This window comes from Peromyscus eremicus, chromosome 3 (genome assembly GCF_949786415.1).
Source record: "Peromyscus eremicus chromosome 3, PerEre_H2_v1, whole genome shotgun sequence".
Taxonomy (NCBI): domain Eukaryota; kingdom Metazoa; phylum Chordata; class Mammalia; order Rodentia; family Cricetidae; genus Peromyscus; species Peromyscus eremicus.
Genome location: NC_081418.1, coordinates 85,176,904 through 85,202,909, shown reverse-complemented (window position 1 = coordinate 85,202,909; position 26,006 = coordinate 85,176,904). Strand labels below are relative to the sequence as shown.

At 49.0% G+C, this 26,006-nt stretch overlaps 1 protein-coding gene across 1 annotated transcript in view; it reads left to right on the top strand.

The window, feature by feature from the left end:
* The window catches only part of Tcf7l1 (transcription factor 7 like 1), a 166,479-nt gene that overhangs the window by 126,215 nt on the left and 14,258 nt on the right, over positions 1 to 26,006 (top strand). Inside the window, 2 exon segments of the mRNA XM_059258001.1 lie at positions 17,130 to 17,213; positions 17,505 to 17,546. Coding sequence (XP_059113984.1) covers positions 17,130 to 17,213; positions 17,505 to 17,546 — 126 coding nt within the window.

The window sequence follows — 26,006 nt, the reverse complement described above, 5'->3', positions numbered from 1 at the left end:
CAGTGAACTCAGTGAGCTTCCTGGCTTTACCCAAATTCTGGAACTGAAGGTATTCACATTGTTTCTGGCTCAATAAATGGTGTTTGTTGTTGTTGTTGTTGTTGTTGTTGTTGTTTTTGGTTTGTTTGGTTTTTTTTTTTTGGTTTTTCGAGACAGGGTTTCTCTATGTAGCTTTGCGCCTTTCCTGGAACTCACTCTGTAGCCCAGGCTGGCCTCGAACTCACAGAGATCCACCTGGCTCTGCCTCCCGAGTGCTGAGATTAAAGGCGTGCGCCACCACCGCCCAGCTGTTTTTGTTTTTCTGAGACAGGGATCAGCCTGGAAGTTGCTCTGTAGACAAGGCTAGCCTCAACTTCACAGAAAGCCTCTGCCTCGGCCTGAATGCGGGAACTTAAAGGCGTGTGCCACCATGCCCAGCCCCTCAGCTAATGTTTAATGGAGTCTTACTCAGCTGGTGTACTGCCTATTGATAGTGAAGCCGCCTGTTCCCAGCTTCACTGCCTTCACTGGGGACCGACCAGATCAGGGACAACCCCGGGAAGAGCCACCGAAGGCTTTTGGATGCATTTCACCTAGGCTGGCGGAAACCTTTCCAGGAAGGAGGACTTCCGCCCCTCATTCAGTTCCTCCTGAAATGCCCTCCTCTGGTCATCAAGCACTTACCACAGACAATGTGCTATGTCAAGTGCTGTGGTGACCAGAGCACACACAAGCTTCCTGTCCCCAAGAAGCTGAGAGGGGAGAAGAGGAGAAAGGTAAGCCGAGGAGGGACAGAGGCAAGCACACTAGGAAGTGAGTCATCTCAAGGTCAAGGCTAGAGATGGGAAAGATGCCTCCGCAGCCAATAGATGGGACTTCCTGGCTAGCTAAATGATAAAAAGGGAGGAAGCCAGTGGACAGTGAGGTGTCTGCTGCTGTGACCTAGTGTGCACCAGAGGATGGCGGCTTGGGGTTTAGGTGAGACGCAGTTACATGCAGCCTCTGGGGCTTATGTGCAAGCCTCTCTCAGGTTAAGGTTATCCTTACCAAGAATATGCTGTAGCCCCGACTCCACCAGCCAACCCCGAATGTCACTTATTTGTGTGACCTTGACTTCCCACCACCTATACTATGTACTCAGTGTTTTCCTTTAAACAAAGTCGCTTTTCCTCACTTTTAAAGATGGGGGAGCTGGGTGTGAGGGTGGTGCATGCCTGTATTGTAATCCCAGGTCTCAGGAGGCGAAGGTAGGATTACAAATTCAAGGCCAGCCCGTGCTAATAGTGAATTCCAGGTTAGTCTAGCGCCCTCAGAACCAGAACAGGATGTTGGATCCTCTGGAACTGGAGTTACAGATGGTTCTGAGCTGCCATGTAGGTACTGGGAAGTGAATATGAATTTTGCAAAAGCCAGTGCTCTTAACCACTGAGCCATCTCTCCAGCCCCTAAAATATTTTATTTTCTTTAAATTATTTTATTTTACATGCATGGGTATTTTGCCTGTGTGTATGTTTATCCACTAGTGCGTGTCTGGTGCCCACGGAACCAGAACAGAATTATGTGGGTGCTGGGAATTGAACCTGGGTCCTCTAGAAAAGCATTCAGTGCTCTTAACCACTGAGCCATATCTCCAGCCCCTCTAAATTTTTTTAATTAAAAGTCATATGTATGTGTGTGTGTGTGTGTGTATATATATATATATATATATATATATATATATATATATATATATCATATATATGTGATATACATATATATGTGGAACTTCATTATAAGTGACAGTATCCAGGAAATTAAAATTTTAGAAAAATATGCACATATAGACTTTAGTAATTTTTTTTTGTTTGCTAATTACAGTACTGGGGATCAAACCCAGATGCTTGAGCATGCTGGACACTTTGATTTCATTAGAATAAACACTTCAGGTATTCACTGGGATGAGCATTCATTTCATGTAATGAGAAAGCAATGGTGTAAGCTGTGGTATAATGCATATAGAGTCTGACTTACTGCCTGGCCACCATCGATGTTCACTTCTTAGCCTTCTAGCCATCCTCATTTCCTGTGCCCTCCCTTCAGGATAAGTGCAGGAAGCTGTGCTTTGGACCCCTTTCTCAGGGTCATGGCCCTGTGTAGAAATCACAGTCTTTTCTCACCCATCAGATCAGAGACCTTTGCGAGGCCTGCTCACCTATGGAGGGATATTCTTGGCACCAGGGGTCGCTGACTTTGGGCAGGCTTTGCAGATGGCATGGAGGGGCCCTAGGAGCTCTGTTTGCTGGGAGCCAGCCCTCTGCTGCCTGGCTGTTCTTTTGTGTTGTGTATTTTACTGGCCCCAGATAACCACTTCCTGTTCCCTATTGATTTTACACAGACCCTGCTTCCTTTCTCCTCAATACCTGGGATGTTTTCCAGCTCCCCCTCCCACGAGGGAAAATCCATAAACTTCAGAATTCCCAGGCCTGCTTTTGGTCCCTGGACTCTGCAAGTTAGGACTGTTTTTTGCTTCTCAATGGCCTTCTCTGTGAACCCTTGCCCCCTTCCAAGAATGTTTCTGATTGTGCCAGCCAGGAGGGAAAGGTTCATGGGACCTGGCTCTTGCTCCTGCTTCTTTCCAGATAGAATATCTGTTATCTATCATCAATTCTCAATCAGAGAAAATGAGTATGACGGTGCCTCACAGTGATTTTCACCCAGTTAGAAAGCCACCTGGTATACTATGTTGAGCACTCGGAGCCTGCATCAGACAGAACTGAGAAGTATTCAGTAATCTATTAGCAATGTCTAGCATGGGCATGGAAAGGGGTACACCATACTTGTGCCCCATGGTCAATGTTCCAAGATTGCAGGGTTAGCCTGACACTTCTAGAAAGCAAAAATAAGGTCCTGTACCCTTCACGGTAGTCTATAAAAGGTCGCTGTACCCACCTGCTGTCTCTCACTTGCAGTGGGATGACAGATACTCATCATCACATCTGACTTTCTACTGAGTTTCCTGGCTCTAACTCAAGTCATCAGGCTTTCGTGACTAGTGATTTTTATTCCTGAACCATCACCAGGCCCGTTCGTGTAGCTGTATAGTTTGAAAGGGTATTTCTAAAGGAAAGTGAAAGATGGGTTGGCAGGTGTAGGCTGGTGACAGAAACAGGAGTAACACTGGACAAAGCATTTGGGACCTTCCCAGCTCTACCCAACACCCCGTTCCTTGGTAGAGGTATCTAGTCCAGCTGAGGCAAAGGGACCTGCTGATATATTGCACAGACTTTCTACCTGCTCTCTTCAAACCAAGTTGCTTAAGCTAGAAGTGTAGCTCAGGAGGTAGAGTGCTCGCCTAGCACACATACCACCCCAGGTTCAATCCCCAGAACCACATAAGCCAGGCCTGGCTGCACATGTCTATAATCCCTTGGAGGTAGAGGCAAGATCAGAAATTGAAGGCAATCTTCAGCTAATAGCAAATTTGAGAAAAATAAAACTAAGAAAAGAGACTGGAGAGGTGGCCCAGTGGTTAAGAGAATACACTGCTTGTGCAGAGGGACCCGAGTTCAGTTCCTAGCACCCATACTGGGCAACTCACCACACCCCGTAACTCCGGCATCATAGATCCTGTGTCCTCTTCAGATCTATGCAGGTACCTTTATTTATGGGGATATACCCCACTCACAGACTCACATGCGTGCACATAATTAAAATGCAACCTTTAAGGGAAAAATTAAAAAAACAACAACAACAACCCAAAACAAAACAAAACAGGCTGCCACCCCAAGGTTCTCCACATGCACCAGACAGGGCACACTTTCAGAAGTGTCTAGAATCCAGTTGGGAGCTTGGAAGTGTCTACTGCCAGTGGGAAGCAGTAAAAAATGCTAAAATAGATGTTGAGGTTTCTGATTGTGTAAACTGAGGGCACAAATCCGGGGGTGAAAATTAGTAATCAGGAGATTACTCTTAATAGCTTTGTGTCCTGCTGCTACGGTGTAACACATGGACCTTGTTTAAGGAAAAAAAAAAAAAAGTAACTGAAGCGAAGAACAGAAGCAAACAAATTGCCTGAAATGCTGAAAACTCCGTGGTGACATTTTAGTGAGTGTCCATCCAGCTTTTGTTGGCCTTTCTCCTGAGCCCTTTGTCCAGGACATTTAGTTAGGTCAGTAAGTTGAAGCAGAAGGCATTCAGAACCTGCAAGCATCTGCCCGGGGCAGGAGCAGAGCACTTCCTGCAGGAGGCCTGTCTCCCCAGAGCTGCCCGGTGCGCAGGGGCCTGAGAGCTGCCCACGCTCGCCCTGGTTATCCACGGAAAGCCATCCAAGGCTTGAGAAGACAGTAGAGGGTCTAGGCAGGTGGGAGAGAGAGTGCTAGGGAGCCACCGGAAGGGCTGAGGAAGTGGAGGCTGCCCAAGTAGATCCTCCTCTCTCCACTCCCTCCTCCCCGCCTCCTCTTCCCTCCTCCTCCATTTCCCACTTTCCTCCTGCGTCTTCTTTCCTTCTTTCGCCATCATCTTTTTCTTTCCCTCCCTCATCTCCAACTCCTCCTTCCATCCCTCCTCCCCTCAGCGTCCCTTTTCTTCCCTCTCCTCTCCACTTCCCCCTTCCTTCTTTCCCTGACCCCCTCCTTTTCTCCTCCCCGGCTCTCACACACCCCACAGTCCAAGCCCGCAGGGTCTGTCAAGTCTACCATCTCCTCCCCAGTGAAGACCAGCCATGGTGAGGAAGCCACACAGACCCTTCCTGTGGAGTCAGCCCGCGGTGGCCTCCCACTCCCCATTGCTCTTCCCATCGGACTGTGGTGTCCTCTGTGGCTGCCCTTCAGAACACTGCCTGTGCATCTGCTCAGGCCCAGCCTCATTTAGTACAAGAGAGAGAGATACTCACCGTAATACCAGTTCCATGCTGGTTTTGCCCACAGCTTGGCAGAGCCCAGAGCATGTCATGCCCTGTGCGGATATAAGTATGGAGAGGTAAACTCACTCCTGCGTTGCCCAGAGTGGTGCTGACTTCTCAAAGGTCTTACCAAGTCTGCATATACATACATGGATCTAACCATTCGCCTCACAGCTGGAAACATGTCCTGTGACCCCTGTATTCACACAGGGACCAAGAGATGCGTGTTCGTGGAAGTCAGGGGGTGTTTATTGTAGGAAAAAAAAGCAAGAACATACTGGCTTAAGTGTCGACCTCAACGAGGCAGCTGGGTAAGAGCAGATATGGACCCCATTCTCGCCTGTGGCTGGAACAAGGTGAGGGCCATATATGAAGTCAAGAGTGCGGGGCTGAAGGTAAAGGGCCGGAGCCAGCAAACGGGCTGTACACCAGGGGGCCGAGGCAGTTTGCCTCAGCTGAGGAAAAGATGTGCTGGCTGTGAAGTCCTCCTCCACACAACAGTGACAAAGTATGGACCCCAGGGAGAGCTGCTGTGCGGGGTGGTCAGAGGAAGGCCAGGCGCTGAGAACGAGTCCCACATGTGCTTCTCTACGGCACTTTCATGGTCAAGCGCTGAGTGTAGAAATCGCTCGGGTCCTGAAGCTCCAGGTCAAAGCCAGGAGAAGGCGGTTTAGACCCAGAGAACTGTAGACTACGGAAATGAGGACATGAAAGCGGGTTCGTCATTGGCTTGGGTTGATTGATTCATTCGTTTTTGAAACAGGGTCTCGGTATATAAAAATGGCTTTGAACTTGGGGTCTCTGTGCCCTCCATACTGTGTGTCACCACACTCAACTGGCTTTTTGTTTATCTTATGTCTCAGGCTTTGTTCCAAGGGCTACCTTGGTCTAGGCCATCAGAGTGTCCATGTCCAGTGCTCAGAGGACAGTTTTCCCTGCTCTTTCTGAAAGGAGAGCAGCATGTAGCTGCCAGAAAGATGCACCTGGCCGCGTGTTCAGGTCTCCATGACGACCTCAGGCCCAATCAACGAGGCATCACATGTATAGCTTTCTAGACATCTATGAATGGAGTCAATAATTCTCCAAGTCAGGACCGGCCAAAGAGCCCTCTCCACCCCTACCTTCCAGCGGTGGTGTGTGGCCGGCCGGTTGGTGCCAGGCCAACGATTAGCATCTCTTCCCACTGCTTACAGTGACTCACCATGATCCCTCGAAACCAACTGTGGTGGGAATGTTCACACCACAGATACCACAAATGCTACACGACAGACTTGGGTGTTGGACTTCAGTTTTTGCTTAGGAAGCAGCATTCAGGGTTTACTGGGGCACCACTGAAACACCAGAGCTGTTTGAGTCCCCACACTCTGCCAGATCTTCCCCATCCGTGGGCAAAGTGCAAGTTATTAGCTCCATGAATAAAAGTAACTAAAATTGAGTGACTCACTGCATAGTTTCTTTTCCCTTCCAACAGGATCTTGCTATGTCACAGGCTGAGCTTGAAGTCCTGGGCTCAACTGACCTGCTTCAGCGCCTCAGTAGCTAAGGGAAAATAGTGACATCATTGTATATATATAATCCCCCCCCCCCAGAGTGATTGCTCCACCAGCGGAATGGTTGGTCTCTGTAGGTGAGAACATGTCCTCAGAAGTAAGGGTCCCCCAGATCAGCTGGTATTCAGAAGTAAGGGTCCCCCAGATCAGCTGGTAAGTGGTGCTCAGCTGGGACTCCCGATGTACAGGGAGCCCTTTGACATGCCTTTGTGTTTAGACAAACAGCTGCATTGGTTTGGGTTTGGGTTTTCCTCCTCTAGTAGGCCCAGGTCTGGTCCAGGTCTTGTCTTTAGACTGATAGAGTAAAATGCCCCTAGTTCATAGGTGAGGTGACTGAGTCCAGAGAGGTGAGATGGGGCCTGGGTCTCTGGTGCTCCGCTTTTCCACCAGAGAGCCAGCTTTCTAAATCAAACCCAAGCTCAAGTTCTGGTAGGAGAAAGCACCAGATTCCCTGGGACAGGAGACACAGGTAGTTGCAGGTCACTTGGGACAAGGTGGAGTGTGCACGATTTTACAAGAAGACTAAGTCTTACTGGTGTGTGTGTGTGTGTGTGTGTGTGTGTGTGTGTGTGTGTGTGTGTGTGTGTGTGTGTTGTTCTGGAGGCCTGAAGAAGAGTCAGATGCCCTGGAATTGGAATTGGAGTTATAGGTGACTAACTGAGCTGCCTGACATGTGTGCTGACATCCGAACTCGGGTCCTCTAAAAGGGCGGACGTAAGCTCTCTCTGCTGAGCCATCTCTCCAGCCCCAAAGTGTGATTTCTTTTTTAAATAACTTTTCCACAAAAAAAAAAATTATCTATTTTATTAACTCCAGAAGTAGCTTGTTACAGATCCCCATGGACTGACAAATTGAATTTATTTCGGGGGACTCGTCTCTCACCAACCTCAGGAAGGAACAGGGCCCTCCGCACCGGGGTGGAACAAAGAGCTTGTGTTTGGGATTTAATGCCGCCCAGTACCTATATGCAAATGCTTACAGCCACTCTATAAAGAAAAGAGAGGATGTAAGAGTCAAAGTATGATGTTTGATTTTTCTTTTCTTTCATTACCCTTCTTCATTGGTTTCTGAAAATTAAATATTTTCCCCCTTGGGGAGGGGTTTTGTCTTTTTGCTTGAGACTGATTGTTCAGAGTTGGTGCAATTTCCCTTTTAAAATATTTACTTGTAGCCGGGCGGTGGTGGCGCACGCCTTTAATCCCAGCACTCGGGAGGCAGAGCCAGGCGGATCTCTGTGAGTTCGAGGCCAGCCTGGGCTACCAAGTGAGCTCCAGGAAAGGCGCAAAGCTACACAGAGAAACCCTGTCTCAAAAAACTAAAAAAAAAAAAAAAAAAAAAAAAAAAAAAAAAAAAAAAATTACTTGTTCTGTTTGTGTGTGTGTGTGTGTCTGAGTGTTTGTATGAGTGCCACATGCATACCTGAGTCCTCAGAGGTCAGGGAGGGGGTAGGACCTCCTGGAACTGGAGTTACAAGTGGCTGTGAGCCACCCTGTGGGTGCTGGGAACTGAATGTAGGTTCTCTGCAAAAGCAGCAAATGCTTTTAACCACTGAGGTGACTCTCCAGAGTTGGTGCACTTTTAAACATAGAGCAATCTATGTGTGGGAGATAAAGAACCATTCTCCCAGACCCCACGAGTGTCGGGGTAGGGGGCTGGAACTCATGGTTATCCTCCTGCTTCTGCCTTCTGAGTGCTGGGACTACAGGTGTGAGCCACCACCCCTGATTAGATAAAGGGTCTTAAACAGACTTCTAGGAATCAGTAGGGTTGGGCAACAGAGACTCCATGCTGACCCTCCAAATCCTAGCAGTACACAAACAGTCATTCAATAGTAAAGATCAATTGCTCAAGAGTAAATTGGACAATGGTGGTGTATACTTTTAATGCCAGCACTTGGGGAACCTAGTGAGACACTGTCTCCCCCATCCTCAGCCCCACCCCCTAGAAAAAAAGTGAAATAGACTCCTTTGCATACAAACCAATCTCCAAAGGGTACTGCAGCAGGACTGGCCTCCCTAGTCCGCTGGGTTGACAAATGGGCATGGCACACTTGTCAGGACACAGTGGCTGAGGATTTCAGTACTTTCTGCCTGCTGTCATGGCTGGAATGTGAAATGTCTCCCCCACAGACTTGTGCATTTGAACACTTGGGCCCCAGATGGTGATGCTGTTTGTAGAGGTGAAGGAACCTTTGAGAAGTGGTGTCTACCTGGTAGAGGTATATCACTGAGGGTGGCCTTGAAGGGTGTACCCACCTCTGGTTCCAGTCAGCACCCTGCTTCCTGCTTGTGGGATATGTTAGGAGCCGTACCACCTGCTGCCCAGAGCTCTGCCTTGCCTTCCTCACCCATGATGAACTGAAACACCCATGCAATTGTGAGAGCAAATAAATCCCTCCTCTGTCGCAGACATGAGACACATAACTGAACAGGCATGACCCATGGGGAGCCCAGAGGATAAAGTATACAAACAATACCCTTTCTACCATGTGAGTTCCAGGGACACTCCAAATACACCTGGGCCAGTGGGAGTAACTGAGTTGTTAGAAGGTAGCCTTGGGTCTGGGATTTGAACGAAGTTAGTTTCTCACAAGTAAAAGATGCAATAGACTGGGGACCAGCAGAACAAAATAGGATACTCGGGTCCAGCAAGAAGTTACCGGTAGCTGGTGTTGGGAGACAGTGAGGGTTGATTGGCTTGTTGATTTTATCTCTGGACCACTGAATACAACCGGGGCAGGTAGGCTCTTAGCAAAGGACAGGCTGGCTGGTTGGGGTTTTGTAGGTGGTACAGGTACATTGGTTTGATGAGGTACAGTGAGCTCATCCACCATGGAGAAATTATTCACTGTTGCACATTTTCCATTTGTTGCCAACTTTATATGGACAGCTGCCTTTACAAGCTAGGGAGGTGGCTCACTCGGGACTATGTTTACCTCGCAAGCATGAGGAGCAGACTCCAGCACCCCCAGGACCTGGCTTGGTGGTTAGTACTTACAATCACTGGAAGCAGAGACAGGTGCGTCCCTGGGGCTCACAGGTCAGAACACTCGCCCACTGGGCCAGCTCCAAGTCTCTGTGTCCCAAAAGTCAAGGCGGTCTGCTCCTGAAGAACGGTACCCAAAGCCTCTGTACACACGCTCACACACAGAGAGACAGAGACCCAGGAGGCGGGACTGGGTGTGGTAGAGCATCCCTGTAACACCAACACCAGTCAGTACTCAGGAGACTGAGCGATCTGGGTTATTGTGAGTTGGAGACAAACCTGGCCTACATAGTGAGACCCTCTGTTTTGAGATGTCTCACTGTGCTTGAAGCCATTTTAGGGGGGTGAGGGGGTGTTTGTTGCCTCGGTCTTGTCTCTTGGTGACAGCATCTGTGGCATCCTTTGAGGCAGCCTTAGAAATCCTTGGACTTTATTCAAGAGAGCCCTAGCTTAAGTCCCAGGAGTCACTGTTCACCAGTGGGGACCAGAGAGGCAGACAAGGCTGCTCTCCTAACCTAGGAACCTGAAACGGACTCTGTCCTCTGCCTGTGTCCACAGGAGTTGTGGAATCCCTCCAGGAGCTGGGGTTCGGGAGATGAGTGCTCTCCTCGGGGAGCCTTGCAGTGGGCTCATTCTGTGACAAGAAGTCTTGCTTTTTCTCTGGTGACCCAGAGAAAGGGTTTTCTCAGAGAGCATTCGAGCAGAGGCTGGGCATCCCAGCGCGTCCTGAGCAGGGCTGAGACAGGGGGCCTTCACTGCTCTCTGGGAGCCTGAGGGTTAATCTCCATAGCTCATTGGCAGCTCTGCCTCTGTCCAGGGCATGCTGGGATTTCCTCCCAGCTGTTTTACATCACGAAGATTTGTGTGTTGGGGAAATTCCAGGGCACAGCTGCAGTTAATCTGCTGCAGGGTCTCGGAGCGGAGTGGGGATTGTGTAGGACAGGTCTCCGCCCCACTGCAGGAAAGCGGGCTCTGGTCTCCAGGGAACAGCCTTCAGAGGGACCCTTCCCCAGGCCCGAGTGGAGCGGAAGCAGCCCACCTGGCCGAGCACTTAGCCCAAGGAGGACTCTGGGAAAGAAACAGCAGAACATTCAGGAAAAGAGGCACAGCACCCCTCTAACAAAGTGAAAGTAACATCCAGAGCTTAGAAATGTCACCCAAAAGAAAACCACTTTTGTCCGCCTTTACTTAGGAATGTGGCTCTCTGATCAGCCTTCCACAGAAAAGTACAAAAAAAAAAAAAAAAAAAAAAAAAAAGAGCCAACCCTGGTAGCCTCTTAGGGTTCGCCCAGGGAATGCAAAAGTGCTCCCAGGTGGGAAAATCAGTCACTATGGATGCATCTCACGAATGAGTCAAATCAGAAACCACGTGACCATTTTTGGTGGGTGCTGAGTGAATTCAACGTCTGTTCCAATAAGAACAACGTTAAAATAGGACTAGAATCACCCTTCCCTAACAAGGTGAAGATACATGTCAGGCTGGGGAGCTGGCTCCGCACATAAAGGCCCTTGCAAGCCTGAGGACCTGTGTTTGATCCCCAGGACCCACATAAAGGTGGAAGGAAGGGAACCAACTCCACAAAATTGACCTCTTGCCCCGACATGTGCGCACATACCACTTACACAGAGAGAGAGACAGACAGACAGACAGACAGACATATAATGATGATGATAAATAAATAATTTGGGGGGTTTTGGTGGTTTTGGGGGGTTTTTGTTTGTTTGTTTTTGTTTTTTTGAGACAGGATTTCTCTGTGTAGCTGGCCTCAAACTCACAGAGATCCGCCTGCCTCTGCCTCCTGAGTGCCAGGATTAAAGGCGTGCGCCACCATGACCTCAGTGCTGTGGTAGGCGGAAACAGTGGGATCCCTGCGGCTTGCTGGTTGCCAGTCTGGTTCCAGTGTGTGGTAAGGAGCCCTGTCTCTAGAGAATGATAGAGCAAGACACCTGACATCCTCCTCTGGCCTCTGTTCATGGGTGTGCACATACACATGTATACACATACCCAGTCACACATGCACACATAAAAGTAAACAAAAAGATTTTTATTGCATTTTTATTTATTTAGCATGAGTGCTGGGTCGGGATGAGGGTTGATTGTCACAGCACCTGTGGGGAGGTCAGAGGACAACTTTCAGGAATCAGTTCTCTCATTCCACCATGTAGGTCCCAGGGATCAATCTCTAGTTGTCAGGCTTGGTGACAGAGGCTGTTACCTACTGAAACTACTTGGTGGCCCCAAACAATAAAAGATGCATTCTAAACCACGGACGTACTGTACTTAACTATAAAGCAGCATAGCAGAAGACTGGATCCCCCACCAGATTCCAAGATTCGTATGTGTCACAGAACATGGTGGCATATTAAAGCAGTGTATGTAAGTTGAGGATGATGTGGTCTTTCCTATCGCTGAGTCTATTCAAGAGGTCCTTTAGCCACAGACAGCTCTCCAGAGTAGCTGTCACTGTTGCTCAGTCCAGCAGTTGCACAGATATTTTGAAGACCCGGAGCTTTGCCTTTTCAGTGGCCATCCCAGGAGAGAGGGGGGTAGGTGAACCAGGCTCTGAGCACATCAGCTGCACTCATGCCCGGCTGGGATACGCCAGTCATAAGCCTGAGCCTCAGGCAGCTTGTTGAATGGAGCTTAGATGGGGCTTGTCGAAACCTGTTTTAATTTGTCCACACACCATTATTATGCACAGAGCCTAAGCTCAGCTACACATCACTTAATCCCTACAGACATGCTCCACCCATGTGCAATGACCTCCAGGATAATTGTGGGGCTGACCTCCCATGGGAAACACTGCCAAGAAGCACTTTCTTGGCGCTGGAGAGATGTCCCAGTGTTGAGTGGGTACTGCTCTTGCAGGGGCCCAAGTTTCCTTCCAGCACCCACACACAGTTCATGGCTTACACAACCACATGTAATTGCAGCCCCAAGGGATCCAACACCCTGACAGCTGAGGGTACCCATACACACATGTGCACAGCACACACACAGACACAATCAAAATTAAAAGTAAATAAATCTCTTTAAAAAGCAGTTCCTTTCCAGTGGATGTGATCTAGGCATTCAGAACTATGCAGATGCCTGCGTTTACCTAGTGCTGACTTGGGATATTACATGTCTGGGGCCTCCTGTGGCCCTAATTCCTGGGGAGCATTTTAGAATTCCCCCCTCCTTGGGCTGCAGTCTGGAGACTTCTAAGGCATTCTACTGTTCAGTGAGCCTTAAAATTCTGCCGTCCACCCCACAACTCTCTTCAACATCTTAAAAAGAAGGCTAGGGAGTGGCCAGTGGTTAAACACCAGTGTAAGAACCAGAGTCTGGGTCCCTGACATCCATGTAAAAGCTATGCTGATGTAGTGACCCAGCTCTAATCCCAGCATTCGGGAGGCAGAGATGGGATTCAGCAAGCTCTGGGGTCAGTTGTGAGACCCTACCTCAATATATTAGGTGAAGAACAATCCAAGACACCTGATATCAAGAGAATCAGACCAAGAGTGATCGTGCAGGACGCTCTGGCCTCTACACACACAAGCACAACATGCATGCACATCCATATAAACACATAGGTACACCACACACAAGGGAAAAAAAAATTAAGTTGAAAAAAGGAGAACTAAATAGTACTACCTTCCAAAATGATTCTCTGCCCTGTTTTCCCAGGCCTGGGCTTAAGACTGTTAGCATCTAAGCTTCCTGTTCTCAGTGAAAATTAGTGTGTGAGCTGGGCATGGTGGCACATGCCTATGGCCCCGCAGGGAACACTGAGGCACTGGAAGCCCAAAAAAGATGTCCCGCCAGACAGATAAAGCAGCCGAAAGTCAGAGCTCTCACTCTGTGAGTGTGTGGTAATGGGGAACTCTTTACTGTGAGTGCATGTGTGGTAATGACATGCATGTACATACCTCGACATCCACACTGTCAAGTGGAATGTGCCCTGGTAAAATAATTCAGTGCCTGCAGGTCAACTCCTCAGTCACTAAAATAGTGATTCACAACAGCAGGCAACCCCACCCCAACCCCGTCCTGGGAGACATTTGGGAAAGTCAGAAACATTTCTTTTTTTAATGTTTATGAGTATTTTGCTTGCGTTTGTGTGAGTGTGAGTGTGTGTGTGAGTGTGTGTGTGTGTGTGTAAACACATCATGTACATTCAGTGCCTGTGTAGGACAGAAGAGGGCATCAGATCTCCTAGATCTGAGTTACAGGCAGTTGTAAGCTGCCATGTGGGTGCCTGGATCCGAACCTGGGTCTTGTGCAAGAGCAGCGCATGTTCTTAATGGCGGAGACATCTCTTCATCCCTGACTCTGAAACATTTCTAACTGTCTAGAGAGGTTGGGAGGCTGCTGAGGCCGGTGAGCTGCTGGTGTGTGAAGACAGCCTCCTCCACAGCAGAGTCCTACAGCCCGATATGTCTGTCAGTCATTAGTGCCAAGGGGAACAAGACTGCTTGGCAGTCCCAAAGCCAGCTGTGCGTGACAACCCAAGAGATCACCTGCGGTGTTATTTAAGACCCCAAACATTATCCCAAATCAAAATTCAGATGGTTTTGGCCCACCCCAATAAGATTTAACGGTATCTCTGGAACAGCCAACAAGCGCGTATGTTCTTATGGCGCAATGGGAAAGCAGATCATGGTGGACCTGGTGGACGCTGAGACTCCCCTGTTGCAGTTCATGTTGGGGTGATATAATTTGGGTCATTTCCCTTTAGTACCAGATGTTTGTTCCAGAGGTTCAGTTTCTTAAACAGACAAACATTTGGGGTGTTGCTTCTGGAAGACGTTTGGTACTCAGAAGTACTGGCTTCCTCATGCCACCACCATAGGAGAACACTGATGTATGTATTTCCATTCAACCTCTGGGGGTGGGGGCGGATAGACAAGGAATGAGAGAGTCCATGAGAACAAAGGAAGTGTTGGAGGCTGGTACGGTGGAAGGGGTCACGATGGGCTGCGGGCATCCCACTGGATGAAGCACCTGGCATGCAAGTGTAAGGACCAGAGTTTGGATCCCGGGCACCCGTGTAAATATCACTCAGAAGGGGATCCCGGGAGCAAGCTAGTTAGCTAGGCTGGACAGCTCTGGCTTCGCTGGAGAGATCTTGCCTCAGTGAATAAAGTAGAGTGATTGGTGAAGACTCTGATCTGAGGTCGCGCACACACACACACACACACACACACACACACACACACGTTCTTGATCACAGAATAGTAAAAGGAATGGATTATTTTCAAGTGAAAAGCAATCATAAAAACCCTAGGCTCAGGTTTTGGCGCAGTTGGCCTATCCCTTTAGCCTGTGCCTACAGCTATTGACTCACCCGAAAGCCTGGGCTGGCGCCCCTTCCTGCTGCTAGAAGGGCTGTGTGCGAACCTCGGTTCTTTGAGTGGGTGCGCTGTGATTTGTTGTTGTTTTTCCAGGAGTTGGTTCTCACCTTCCACTTGCTGAGGCCGGATCTTTCTTGCTTCTGCTGCCGCCCTGAGCACTGTAGGCTACCTGGCCCTAGGAGCTCCCAGGCAATGCTGTCTCTGCTCCCATATTACAGCAGGAATGCTAGGGTTTTACATGCATGCTCCCAAACGCCATTATTATTTTTTTCGTGTGTGTGGGCTTCAGGGTTTCTCAGTGCCTTTACCTGCTGAGCCGTCTCCCTGCCCTGTTTGTTTATTTTTTGAGACAAGGTCTCATGTAGCCCAGACTGGCCCCAAACTTTCTATGTAGTAGGTAGGTCCTTCTGGTTCCAACTCCCTAGAGCTGGAATTACAGGCAGGCAGTACCACTGTCAGTTTATGTACCGAGGAGCAAACCCAGGGCCTCATGTGTGCTAGGAAAGCCCCTGCCAGCCTGAGCGACATCCACAAGTCTTATAGATACCTTTCTGAAAACTCGGCCCCTGCCCTGTTCACCCCACCCAATACTTTTCCCACTCATAACCAGTTGTACCTCCCTCCCCTGTGAAATCCAAGAGCAATGACGAGCCAAAGGCTCCCTTCAGTCTCTGAAAGTCTTTCTGAGCCTCCCCTTCCTCGCAGACCTCTAATTCTCAAGCTCGTCTCGGAAATTCTGCACAGACGTTGCCTGGCTGGTCGGGTGCCCAGAAGCACCCTGTCAGTGTTGACTCTAGGACAACATGCTTGCTTTTGCTCCTGGCAAAGACTAATGGTTTGCTTATGAACATAATAGCTGCCATTTATCAAACATCTCCCACGTGCAAGACAGTGTTCGGTCCCTGACGTGGTCCCGTTCCTGCTAACAGTCGGCAAAGTTAGTCATAATAGCTTGCCCCACAGGTGACAAAACAAGACTCCAAATTGTTAAGTCATTTGTCTTGGGTCACAACCTACATTGGTTGAGTGATGTCTATACTCATGGATGCTGTGCTCAGAGCCCAGGGTCCCCCACTTCCCCTAGACTCCCTCCTGTCAGCCGTGCCGAACCAGTGGTAAGGAAAGGTGTTTTTCTTCCCCTCTCGAGAGCATGTGTGCATGGATTTATATGCACATGGATATGGAAATTCCTTTCCCGCCCCCGACGATGCATGGCAGAGGGTGGGTGGGGTGCCAGGTGATCGTTCCAAGGTTGAGAGATACTAGTGAAAAGGTCAGCATCGGTGAGTGTGAATAGATGCTGGGTGTGGTAGTACACACCTATAAACTGAGTATGCCAGTTTCTGAAGCAAGAAGACTGTTGCAAATTCAAGGCCAGCCTGGTCTAAATAGTAAGTTCCAGGCCAGCCAAGACTATGTAACAAGACCCTATCTCAAAGAAACAAACAAACAAAAATGATAATTACTCATGACCCTTGACTGTGAGACAGGTGGCAGGTTTTTGGTTTTATTTTGGTTTGGTTTGGTTTTTGGTTTTTCAAGACAAGGTTTCTCTGTGTAGTTTTGGTGCCTGTCCTGGATCTCGCTCTGTAGACCAGGCTGCCAGGCTGGCCTCGAACTCACAGAGATCCCCCTGGCTCTGCCTCCTGAGTGCTGGGATTAAAGGTGTGCGCCACCACCGCCCGGCAGGTGGGAGGTTTTTTTTAGACAGATCTTATACATCCTAGACTGGCCTCAGACTTGTTATGTAGCTGAGGGTGACCTTGAACTTCTGATCCTCCTACCTCTATCTCCCAAGGGCTGAGATTTCAGGCATGCCACCACCATGGCCCACATATGTGGTGCTGAGGGTTAGACCGAGGGCTTTGTGGATGCTGTGAAGACTCTCTACCACCTGGACCGGACGCCCTGCCCAGTCCGGCGCTTTATCATTTGTTTATCACTCCCACAAGTGTGTTTCTTGGGGAATGCCATCGGTGATGCTGCAGGAGATGGAGATGGACCAGGCAGGCCCTCCATTTGGGAATCTGCTCTCTGATGATCTGCCTTGCTCCGTAGAGAGAGTAAAGAAGGCTTGAGCCTCACAGATAGGTTCTTTGAAGATGATGGTCACATCGGGATGTATCCATCCCCTCCCCACTTAAAAGTTTAGCTGAGTTGTTTAATGTCTTGCCTCTGGCCACGGTGACAGGATAGTGGTAGCAGAGTGATTATAAATTATGCTGTGCCGTATAAGAATCATGTGGTAATGGAGGTGACTGCCCCTGTCCAGGGCCTGTGGGCTTATAACTGTAGGCCTCCCATATAGCTGGTGACCTCCCTGCCAGCCCTTTCTACACTCGTCTTGGTGCTTGAGAGACCGCATCTCACCTGCTTCATGTTTTCTGTCCCCTCTGCAGTACCTTCAGATGAAATGGCCCCTCCTCGATGTCCCCTCCAGCGCTACAGTCAAGGACACAAGATCACCGTCTCCAGCACACTTGGTGAGTCTGTTTTAGCAGCCTGGGCCCCTCTGCCCCTGACTCCTTGCCACCTTCCAGAAGCTTCCTAAGTCTCTCTCCCCAGTGTCTTGCTTTTCTCGCTGTGCTAAAATAGCTGCTTAGGGCAGCTTAACAGAGGAAGGGTTTGTTTGGCTCACGGTTTGGTGGGAGCGGCTATCTGGTGGGGAAGCTGTGGTGGCAGGAGTGTGAGGCGCCTGCTTATGCTGCATCCGCTGTCAGGGAGCAGAGAGCAATGGATGCCGGTGCTCAGCTCACTTTCTCCTTTTTGTTCAGTCTGGGGATCCTGCCCGTTGGATGGTGCCTCCCACATTCAGGGTGAGTCTCCCCTCCTCAGTTAAATCTTTCTGGAAACACTCTTACAGACACACCTGGAGGGGGTTTCCATGGTGATTGTAAATCCAGTCTAATTGGCAATGAAGATTAACCCTCACACTGTGTGGGCACAGTCAGGGGTTAACAAAGAGGTTAGGTCTTAGACAGTCTCACCTTTTCGTCCACCTCAGCACATAGGCACGCACCACCTGGAATGCTTGATTGAAGACACATGGCCCTGACCATTAACCCCCCCGTTCTTCCTGGACACCTGCTTCAAATCCTTCTCCACTTCCTACGAACAAGGAGTCCTTTCTGTCCAGTCGGTGCTCCCTCAGAACACCTCCTCTTGTCCCCATAGCTGCAAGGCTGCAGTTAAAGAGGCTCTTCTCTACCAGCTGTTTCAGGGAAGCATCCAGTAAAACATGGACAATGGCCCCTCAGCACAGCTGTGGTAACACTGGGCTTTGGAGGAAAGGGGAGAGAGTCCTGGGAGAGAAGGGCAGTGGGGTCCCAGCAGGGCTCCTCACCTCCTCATGACTGAAGTCCAAAGCATACAGGAAATGATGCTGGAATAGAACCTTTGCATTCCGTCTTCCGGGAAGGAAGGAAGGCTCCGAGTGGGTGCCCGCCCAGCGATCTGGTAACTGTCCTGTCCAGTGAGTCTCAGAGTCATAGAGGACCTTCTCCTTTCTCAGCCTGTTCACTTTACAGACAGGAGACTAGGGCTTCTTCACTGCCAGCCACGCTAGCTACAAAGCCTTAGGGATCCGTGGCGATTTTAGAAACTATTAGAGACAAATTTAAAGATCTCTGAAGTAGAGTATATTGTGTAAAATGAACTCCCATACTGCCATCACTCACATCCCCCTTCTTGACACTCTGATTTTACAGCAAATCACAGACATATTATTTTCTCACCCAGGACATTTTAAGATACACTGAGACTCCTTGCTCATTAAAAGCTTCGAGGCTAGCTGTGAGGAAGAAGATATACACGGAATATAAATAGAGGTGCAGTGAGCTTGTGTGGTTTCCAGCAATCACGGGACCAGCTTAGAGTGGTGGAGCCCGTGGTAGTTTACAACGTGATGTCATGTGTGGCTCTCAGATGACTGTCACAGCCATCTGTCAGGAGGTGGACAGGAATAACCATGTAGGGCAGAGCCAGCCACCCAGGGTAGGCTGTCCCACGACATGCATGGAACCAGTGGCAGGTTCTGCATCCTGTCACCAAAGCGTTGAGCAGTTGTGTCCTGGATGGGCCATGGTGGTGGTTCTGGCTTGGGATGGTGAGCATGAGGTATTGGTGCCCTCTAGTGGCGTGAATCAGACACAATGATGGACCTTTAGTCCTGATCACTTACCTTTCATTTACTGTCTCCCTCTCTGCTTACCCTCGCCCATCCTGTGGCACCTCGGAGCCTCCTGCAGCAGACCCCAAAATGTCAGGGCTTGATGCCCTCTTTCCTGTCTGAGACGGTCTCTTCACAGGTTCCTTTTCAGGGACACGATTTCCCTTTCAAATCTAACACATATTTCTGGATGTCCCGTCCTCCTTGTGAGCATCACCATACTTGCCTTCTAACATTGGCAGCCTGGCTCAGCGCTAACTGCCATGTCCGCTCATCTCCGTGATTTCTAGGCACCATCTAGGTGACATCCGACAGTGTTGACACTCAATGTTGGCTCTTGGCCTTTTTCTTCCTGGTCCCTTCCCCTCAAATAAACCAGCTGCTCGTGGCTTTCTTGGGGTGACCGAAAAGTGTGTGAACTTTCCTAAACTCTGAGGGAGCTGCTTGCAGTTGCAGCTGCCAATCATCTGGCCACTGCCGATGAGTGCTCTGTGTATCATATCACAGCACCCGGGGGAAACCAAGAACACTGATTTTGTCCGGGAGCAGAGAGGCATGAACCGTCGGTATAGACTGCTTTATAGGTAGCAAAGTGGAGAATTTTCCCAATAAATTCTGTATTATCGTACTCTGTATTCTAATATTGCAAAGCAAGGAAGCCAGAGGGATGGCTCTGTGGATCTAGGGGCTTGCTGCCACGCCTGATGGTTTGAGTTCGATTCCCAGGACCTACTTAGTAGTAGAGAACTGACCCCTGCAAGTTATCCTCCCACCTTCACAGGCAAACTTGAGACAGAGACAGAGAGACAGAGACAGAGAGAGACTATGAATCTGAAGGGGAGAGAGAGAGGATAAATGTAATTTTAAAAAAACCTGGTGGGCTGGACATAAACAGGCAGGTGTCTGTAAATTTTAGGCCAGCCTGGTCTACATAGCAAGTTCAGACCAACCAGGGCTACAAAGGGAGACCTTGTATTAAATTAAATAGAAAGTGAAAAGATAAAGGCATACACAAGGGGAAAGCCCTCAGTATGAACCTGGAGTCCAGCAGCTCATCCAAACTCCTGAGAGGCGGAGGACCCAGGGTGTCTGGGGAGGAGGTGCTGGGGCTGGCTGGGGACCGGGGCTGGGAAGCAGTGCAGATTTGGATCCTGGCTTCGCTTCCTTCTCTTCTCCAAGCTTCAGGCCAATGACGTCATCTCTCCTTGCCTCAGTTTCTTCATCTATTAAATGGGGATTAGAGGAACGCTGACGTCATAGAGTTGTGCAGAAATGAGCCAGTGGGTTGTAATGAGTTCAGCATTGTGCCCAACACAAAGTAACTCTTCACTAACGCCTGGCTTTCCAAACCGTCGTCACCACACTACACCATCGTCGCCACCACTATGCTGCCATTGCTATTGTTAGGAAATTAAGAGAGGGAATGAACAATTAACATCCCGTTTAATTAGCAGAACTAAGAGGTAATGAGGACCTGAATTAGGTGCCAAAACAAATGGACAGATTGCGAAGGTAATAGAGATAATGAGCCCATAGAATTTAACATCGTAATCCCCCAAGGATATGATTTAATTGGGCTGGGGTGGGGCTGGTATCTTAGTTTTTTCAGCTCCCCACGGCGACTCTAAGGGGCAGCCAGAGTTGAGACTCATTCCCATAATTGCAAATCAAAGCCCGGAGGCAGGGGAAAGGGGAGCTCCCCACATCCCTAATGACTTAGCATGACTCCTTGTCAGGCCAGAGGTGTGAGCAGAGCCTGACGCTTCTTAGGTCGCAGGCACAGAAGCTGGGGCATTCGTTTTTCTTTTCTCCTTTAATTAGAGAAATAAAAACACTCTAGATTATGAAAAATTTAGCTTAGATCAGAAGTAAAATATTTGAAGACGTTTGCCCGGGGAGTAGGGCCAATGAAGGAAATAGGCTGCATACTTGCAGAGATTTGGTGAGTCATGTGGAGTCTGTCAGGGAAGGGTGTCCAAACAAGTCATAACCCGGCTGCGATGGGGGCGGGGCTGAGTGTTACTATTACTTCCATTTACACCTTTAAGGCGAGCTGGGGGTGGAAAATGGGGAAATCGCCTCTGTTACTGTTTGCTTTTCTTGCTTTGCTTTGTTATAAAGATTTTGTTTTTCTGTTATGTGCATGAGTGCCTGCCAGCCCTTCTGTGTACCGTGCGCGTGCTTGGTGCCGAGGGGAGACGTAAGATGGTGTCAGATCCCCTAGAGCCCGTGGTTCTCAGCCTGTTGACTCACAGCCCCTTTGGGATCAAATGACCCTCTCACAGGGTTGCCCAAGACCATTAGAAATCACAGATATTTGCATTACAATCCATAACATTAGTGACATTACACCTATGAAGTAGCAATGAAATAATTGTATGGCTGGGGTCACCACACCATGAGGAACTGTCTTAAAGGGTCGCAGCATTAGCAAGATTGGGAACCACAGCCCTGGAAATCATTACAGATGGTTGGGAGCCACCATGTGGGTGCTGGGAACTGAACCCAGGTCCCCAGCAAAAGCAGCCTGTGTTCTTAACCACTGAGCCATCTCTCCAGTCCCCTGTGTAACTATTTATGATGTTTGTTCCCATAATCTCACTGCTTGGGGACGATTGTGCTGACCCCCACACTGAATCTCCCCTCCAGGCCCGAGCACTGCCTTTCCCCACTCTGTTCCCGGAGTGCCGAGCAAAGGAAAAAAACTGTCTCTGCTTTGTTCATAAACCTTTACCAGCATCTTCCATATGCAGAGGAGAACTTGTTAAGGGAGTGGGGGATGGTCTGTGAGGAGTTGGACAGTCCTTGTGTACCTCTCCTTACTCCAGGGTCACCTCCTTCTTCTCATTCAGAAATGATAAATGTCGCGCATGAGTCAGCTGTGGAGACATACGCCTATAATCCTAGTACCTAGGAAGCTGAGGCAGGAGACTCAGAAGTTCGAGCCAACATGGACTGCATAGCAAGGCCTTGTCTCAAAAAACACAAAAATAAAACAAAGGGTATTATATATACTGCGTTGCTTGAGAAAGTGCCGAAGGACATAGAGGAAGACAGCTGGTATATGTGCTGCTACATGTCATTGGCGTGTGTGTGTGTGTGTGTGTGCGCGTGTGCGTGTGTGTGTGTGTGTGTGTGTGTGTGTGCGTGTGTGCGCACGCGCGCGTGTGTGCGTGTGTGTGTGTGTGTGCGCGCGTGTGTGTGCGTGTGTGTGCGCGCGCGCGTGTGCGCGCGTGTGTGCGCGTGTGTGTGTGTGTGTGTGCGTGTGTGTGCGTGTGTGTGCGCGCGCGCGTGTGCGCGCGTGTGTGCGCGTGTGTGTGTGTGTGTGTGTGTGTGCGTGTGTGTGTGTGTGTGTGTGTGTGTGTGTGTGTGTGTGTGTGTGTACAGGCATTCATACTTGGTTTCGAGGGTCTGAGGATTGAATTCAGGGCCCCTTGCATGCTCGGCTGGTAAAGGTGCCAGCTACCAAGCCCGACAGCCTGAGTTCCATCTCCGAAATCTACATGGTGGAGAGAGAGAAGAGATTCCCACAAGTTGGCCTCTGACTTCCACTCACATGCACATACTCACGAAAAGTAAACCAATAAAAACGTAATAACGTTTTTAAAAAGAGCAATATCACTAATAGGAGGAGGGGGAAAGGCTGGTGAGTAAAAGGAATAAAGCCTGCAGCCCGTGGCCACTCTCACCCTGATATTTTAGCAGTGAATACCCTATTCTATCATTGTACATTGAGTCATTCTCAGAAGCAAATTGGAGAGCTGCGTGTCAGAGGACCCGTGGCTGAGTCAGTGCCTGGACACTGATTCCTTCTAAGGACCACAATCTCACTGCCCGAGCCCCGAGCCCCACGCTGAGAAGCCCGATGTTGCCGAGCAGGTGAATGCCCTCCGAATCACTTCATGGGATTTCCCTTGTAGTATCCTGCATTGCAGAGGGCATGTGGTGGCACACATCTGTCATCCGAGCACTTGAAGAGTTAGGGGCAGGATGGCCAAGAGGAGTTTAAGGTCATTCTCAGCTACATAGTCCGTCCAAGGCCAGAATGAGCTCTGTGAGGCCTATCTAGCTATCTATAAATAAATAAGTAAAATTTGCATGTAGTTATGTGCAACCCTATCTATCTATTCATAAGCAAATAAATAATGGGTTCATAAATAAATGAAATTTATGTGTTGCTTCTCCACCTCACCAGATGACCTAGAAGTCTCTGAAATCCCTAAGTCTGTGGCTCACTCCGTTCCTCTCCACACTGACTGTACTTCTTTTTACTTAATAGTCATTTTTCATTTGGCTAGAGCTTCAGCCTTTCCTATCTGAAGCTCCCACCACTTTTCATCTGGATCTACAAATCCAGCTCCTGGGGTTTTTCCTCTTCCTTCCTCTGTGTATGTTTTCCCCTTTTCCATTTCTGATAAGTTGATAGTAACTTAGAAATGTGATCTCTGAACACCTTAGGTTTCTTAAGAACAAAAATATTTGCTTAAATAACCACAAGAGAGTTATCAAAACATCAAGAAAGGAACATTAGGGCCTGAAGAGATCGCTCAGTCGGTAAGAGTGTATCTGTATGAACATGACAACCTGAATTCAAATCCCCAGCCCCCACTTAAAAAAGGGAAAGGATGGGGCCGTGCATATGTTCCTGTAACCCCAGTTTACACCAGCTCCAGTTTCAGTGGGAATAAAGTGGAAAGTGATGCATTAGGATACTCCAGGTCCTCTTCTGACCTCAGTACACACATGGCCTTGTGCATATAACACACAAACAAAAGAAAAGAAGAAAGGTTAACTTTTCACACAATTTCCTAGCCGTCTTAGGTAGGTTTCTATTGCTGTGAAGAGACACCATGACCACGGCAACTCTTACAAAGAAAACATTTAATTGGGGTGGCTCGCTTACAGTTTTTTTTTTTTTTTTTTTTTGTTTTTCGAGACAGGGTTTCTCTGTGTAGCTTTGCGCCTTTCCTGGAACTCACTTGGTAGACCAGGCTGGCCTCGAACTCACAGAGATCCGCCTGGCTCTGCCTCCCGAGTGCTGGGATTAAAGGCGTGCGCCACCACCGCCCGGCTCGCTTACAGTTTTAGAGGTTCAGTCCATTATCATCATGATAGGGAGCATGGTGGCGTGCAGGCAGACATGGTGTTGGCTACATCTTGACCAGAAGGCAGCAGGAAGTCGTCTGTTAGCCCCACTGAGGGAATCTTGAGTGAAAGAGACCCACCCCCACAGTGACACACTTCCTCCAACAAGGCCACACTTCCTAACAGTGCCACTCCTTTTGGGGACCATTTTCTTTCAACACTAGCCCACAGTAAGAACGGCCCTGTCTCCCATCCCGAGTCCCATCTGCGCTCATCCGTTGGGTTTCATCGGTGTGCCTTTGGTTTCCAGTCAGCACACGGCCTCAGCCCTGCTCTGCTTTCCTTGACTCTCATAGGCTGCCAGCCTTTTCGTTGTCCGGCTTCTCTGTTGCTTTTGGTTTGTTGAGCCTCACATAGCTCAGGCTGGCCTCAGACTTGGAATTTTCCCAAGGATGGCCTTGAACTTCTGACCCTCCTTCCTCTGCCTCCCAAGTGCTAGGATTACAAGCGCCGACCACTACGCTCAGTTTATGCAGTGGGCAAGATCGAACCCGGGACTTTCAGCACTCTGCCTACTGCCCTACATCACCAGCCAAAGCAGCTGTTTGTAGGCTGCCCTTCAGTTTGAGTCTGTCTGACGTTCCATGTTTGTGTGTTTTAGGCAAGAATACCACTGTGTTAATGCTGTCTCCTCGACCCATCAGGAGCAGGCCCACTGTGTCAATATGGCCCCATGTTAGAGATGTTGGCGTTGGGATTAGCTGGGGCCAGGTGTTTCCACTGTGGTGCTGCTGGTTTTCCCCGAGGTGGTTAATGAGTGCTCTGTGGGGAGAGGATTGGAAGTTGCATGTGCTTTCTCACCAAATATTTACCCACTGAGTTTGAAAGCGGGAACTGCATCCTTCCTTCCATTCCAGTGGCTCTCCACCTTCCCAGTGCTGCGACCCTTCAATACAGTTAGTTCTTCCTGTGGTGGTGACCCTCAACCCTAACATTATTTTCGTTGCCACTTCATAACTGTAATTTTGCTACTGGTCTGAAGCTAATGTTTTCCGCTGGTCTTGCGCGACCCCCCCCCCAGGTCATTTGTCCCTGGGGTCGTGATCCACAGGTTGAGAACCATGTTTCTATTCCTTTCTACAAGTGCACTTGGCTTCTTTGAAAAATCTTACCCCTCCCCCTCTCTAACTTTCACATAGAATAGAATCAACAAAGTAGAGAATCAAATTTGTGCCCTTGATAACACAGAGAGCTGAACTGATCAGTGGGGGTCAGTGAGATGACTCAGGTAAAGGGACTTGTCGCCAAGCCTGATGACCAGAGTTCTGTCCTTGGGACCCACATGACGGAAGAAATGAGTCTACCGCGGCAAGTTGTCTTCTGACCCCCACATCCATGCCATGGCACACACATGTACACAAGCATACACACACACACACACACACACACACACACACACACACACACACGCACGCACGCACGCACACACACACAGTGGTTTTGTGGTTTTGAGACATTGTCTCCCTCTAGTCATGGCTGGTCTCGAACTCACAGAGATCCATTGTGCTGGCTAAAATGGATGGACTTTAAGTGTGAACTTAGTGATTAAAAACAAAAACAAACAAACAAACAAAAAACCAGGGGCTGAAGACATGGCTGAGAGGTTAAGAGCACTGGTATATGTGCAGGCAGAACACTGTACACATGATAAATAAATATTTAAAAACCAAAAACACTTAGTTCTGTCAAACTGAGTGGAAATATGGTATTTTCTAACAACAGTCTGAGTTGCGAGGATTTTTTAATGTTTTCCATTGCTCAGTGACAGAGGCCTGTCATCAGGAGTACTATGAGTTTGAAGCCGGCCTAGGTTGCCGGGCAAAACCCTGTCTCGAAACGGTTTTCCCTCGGACACAGGAAGGAATGGCAGCAGCAAGTGAGCGAAGATGAAGAAGCCGTCATTTCTCCTTGTCTCCCACTGCCAAGAATGGGGAAGCGAGAGCTCTGGTTAGGAAGGGTTTGT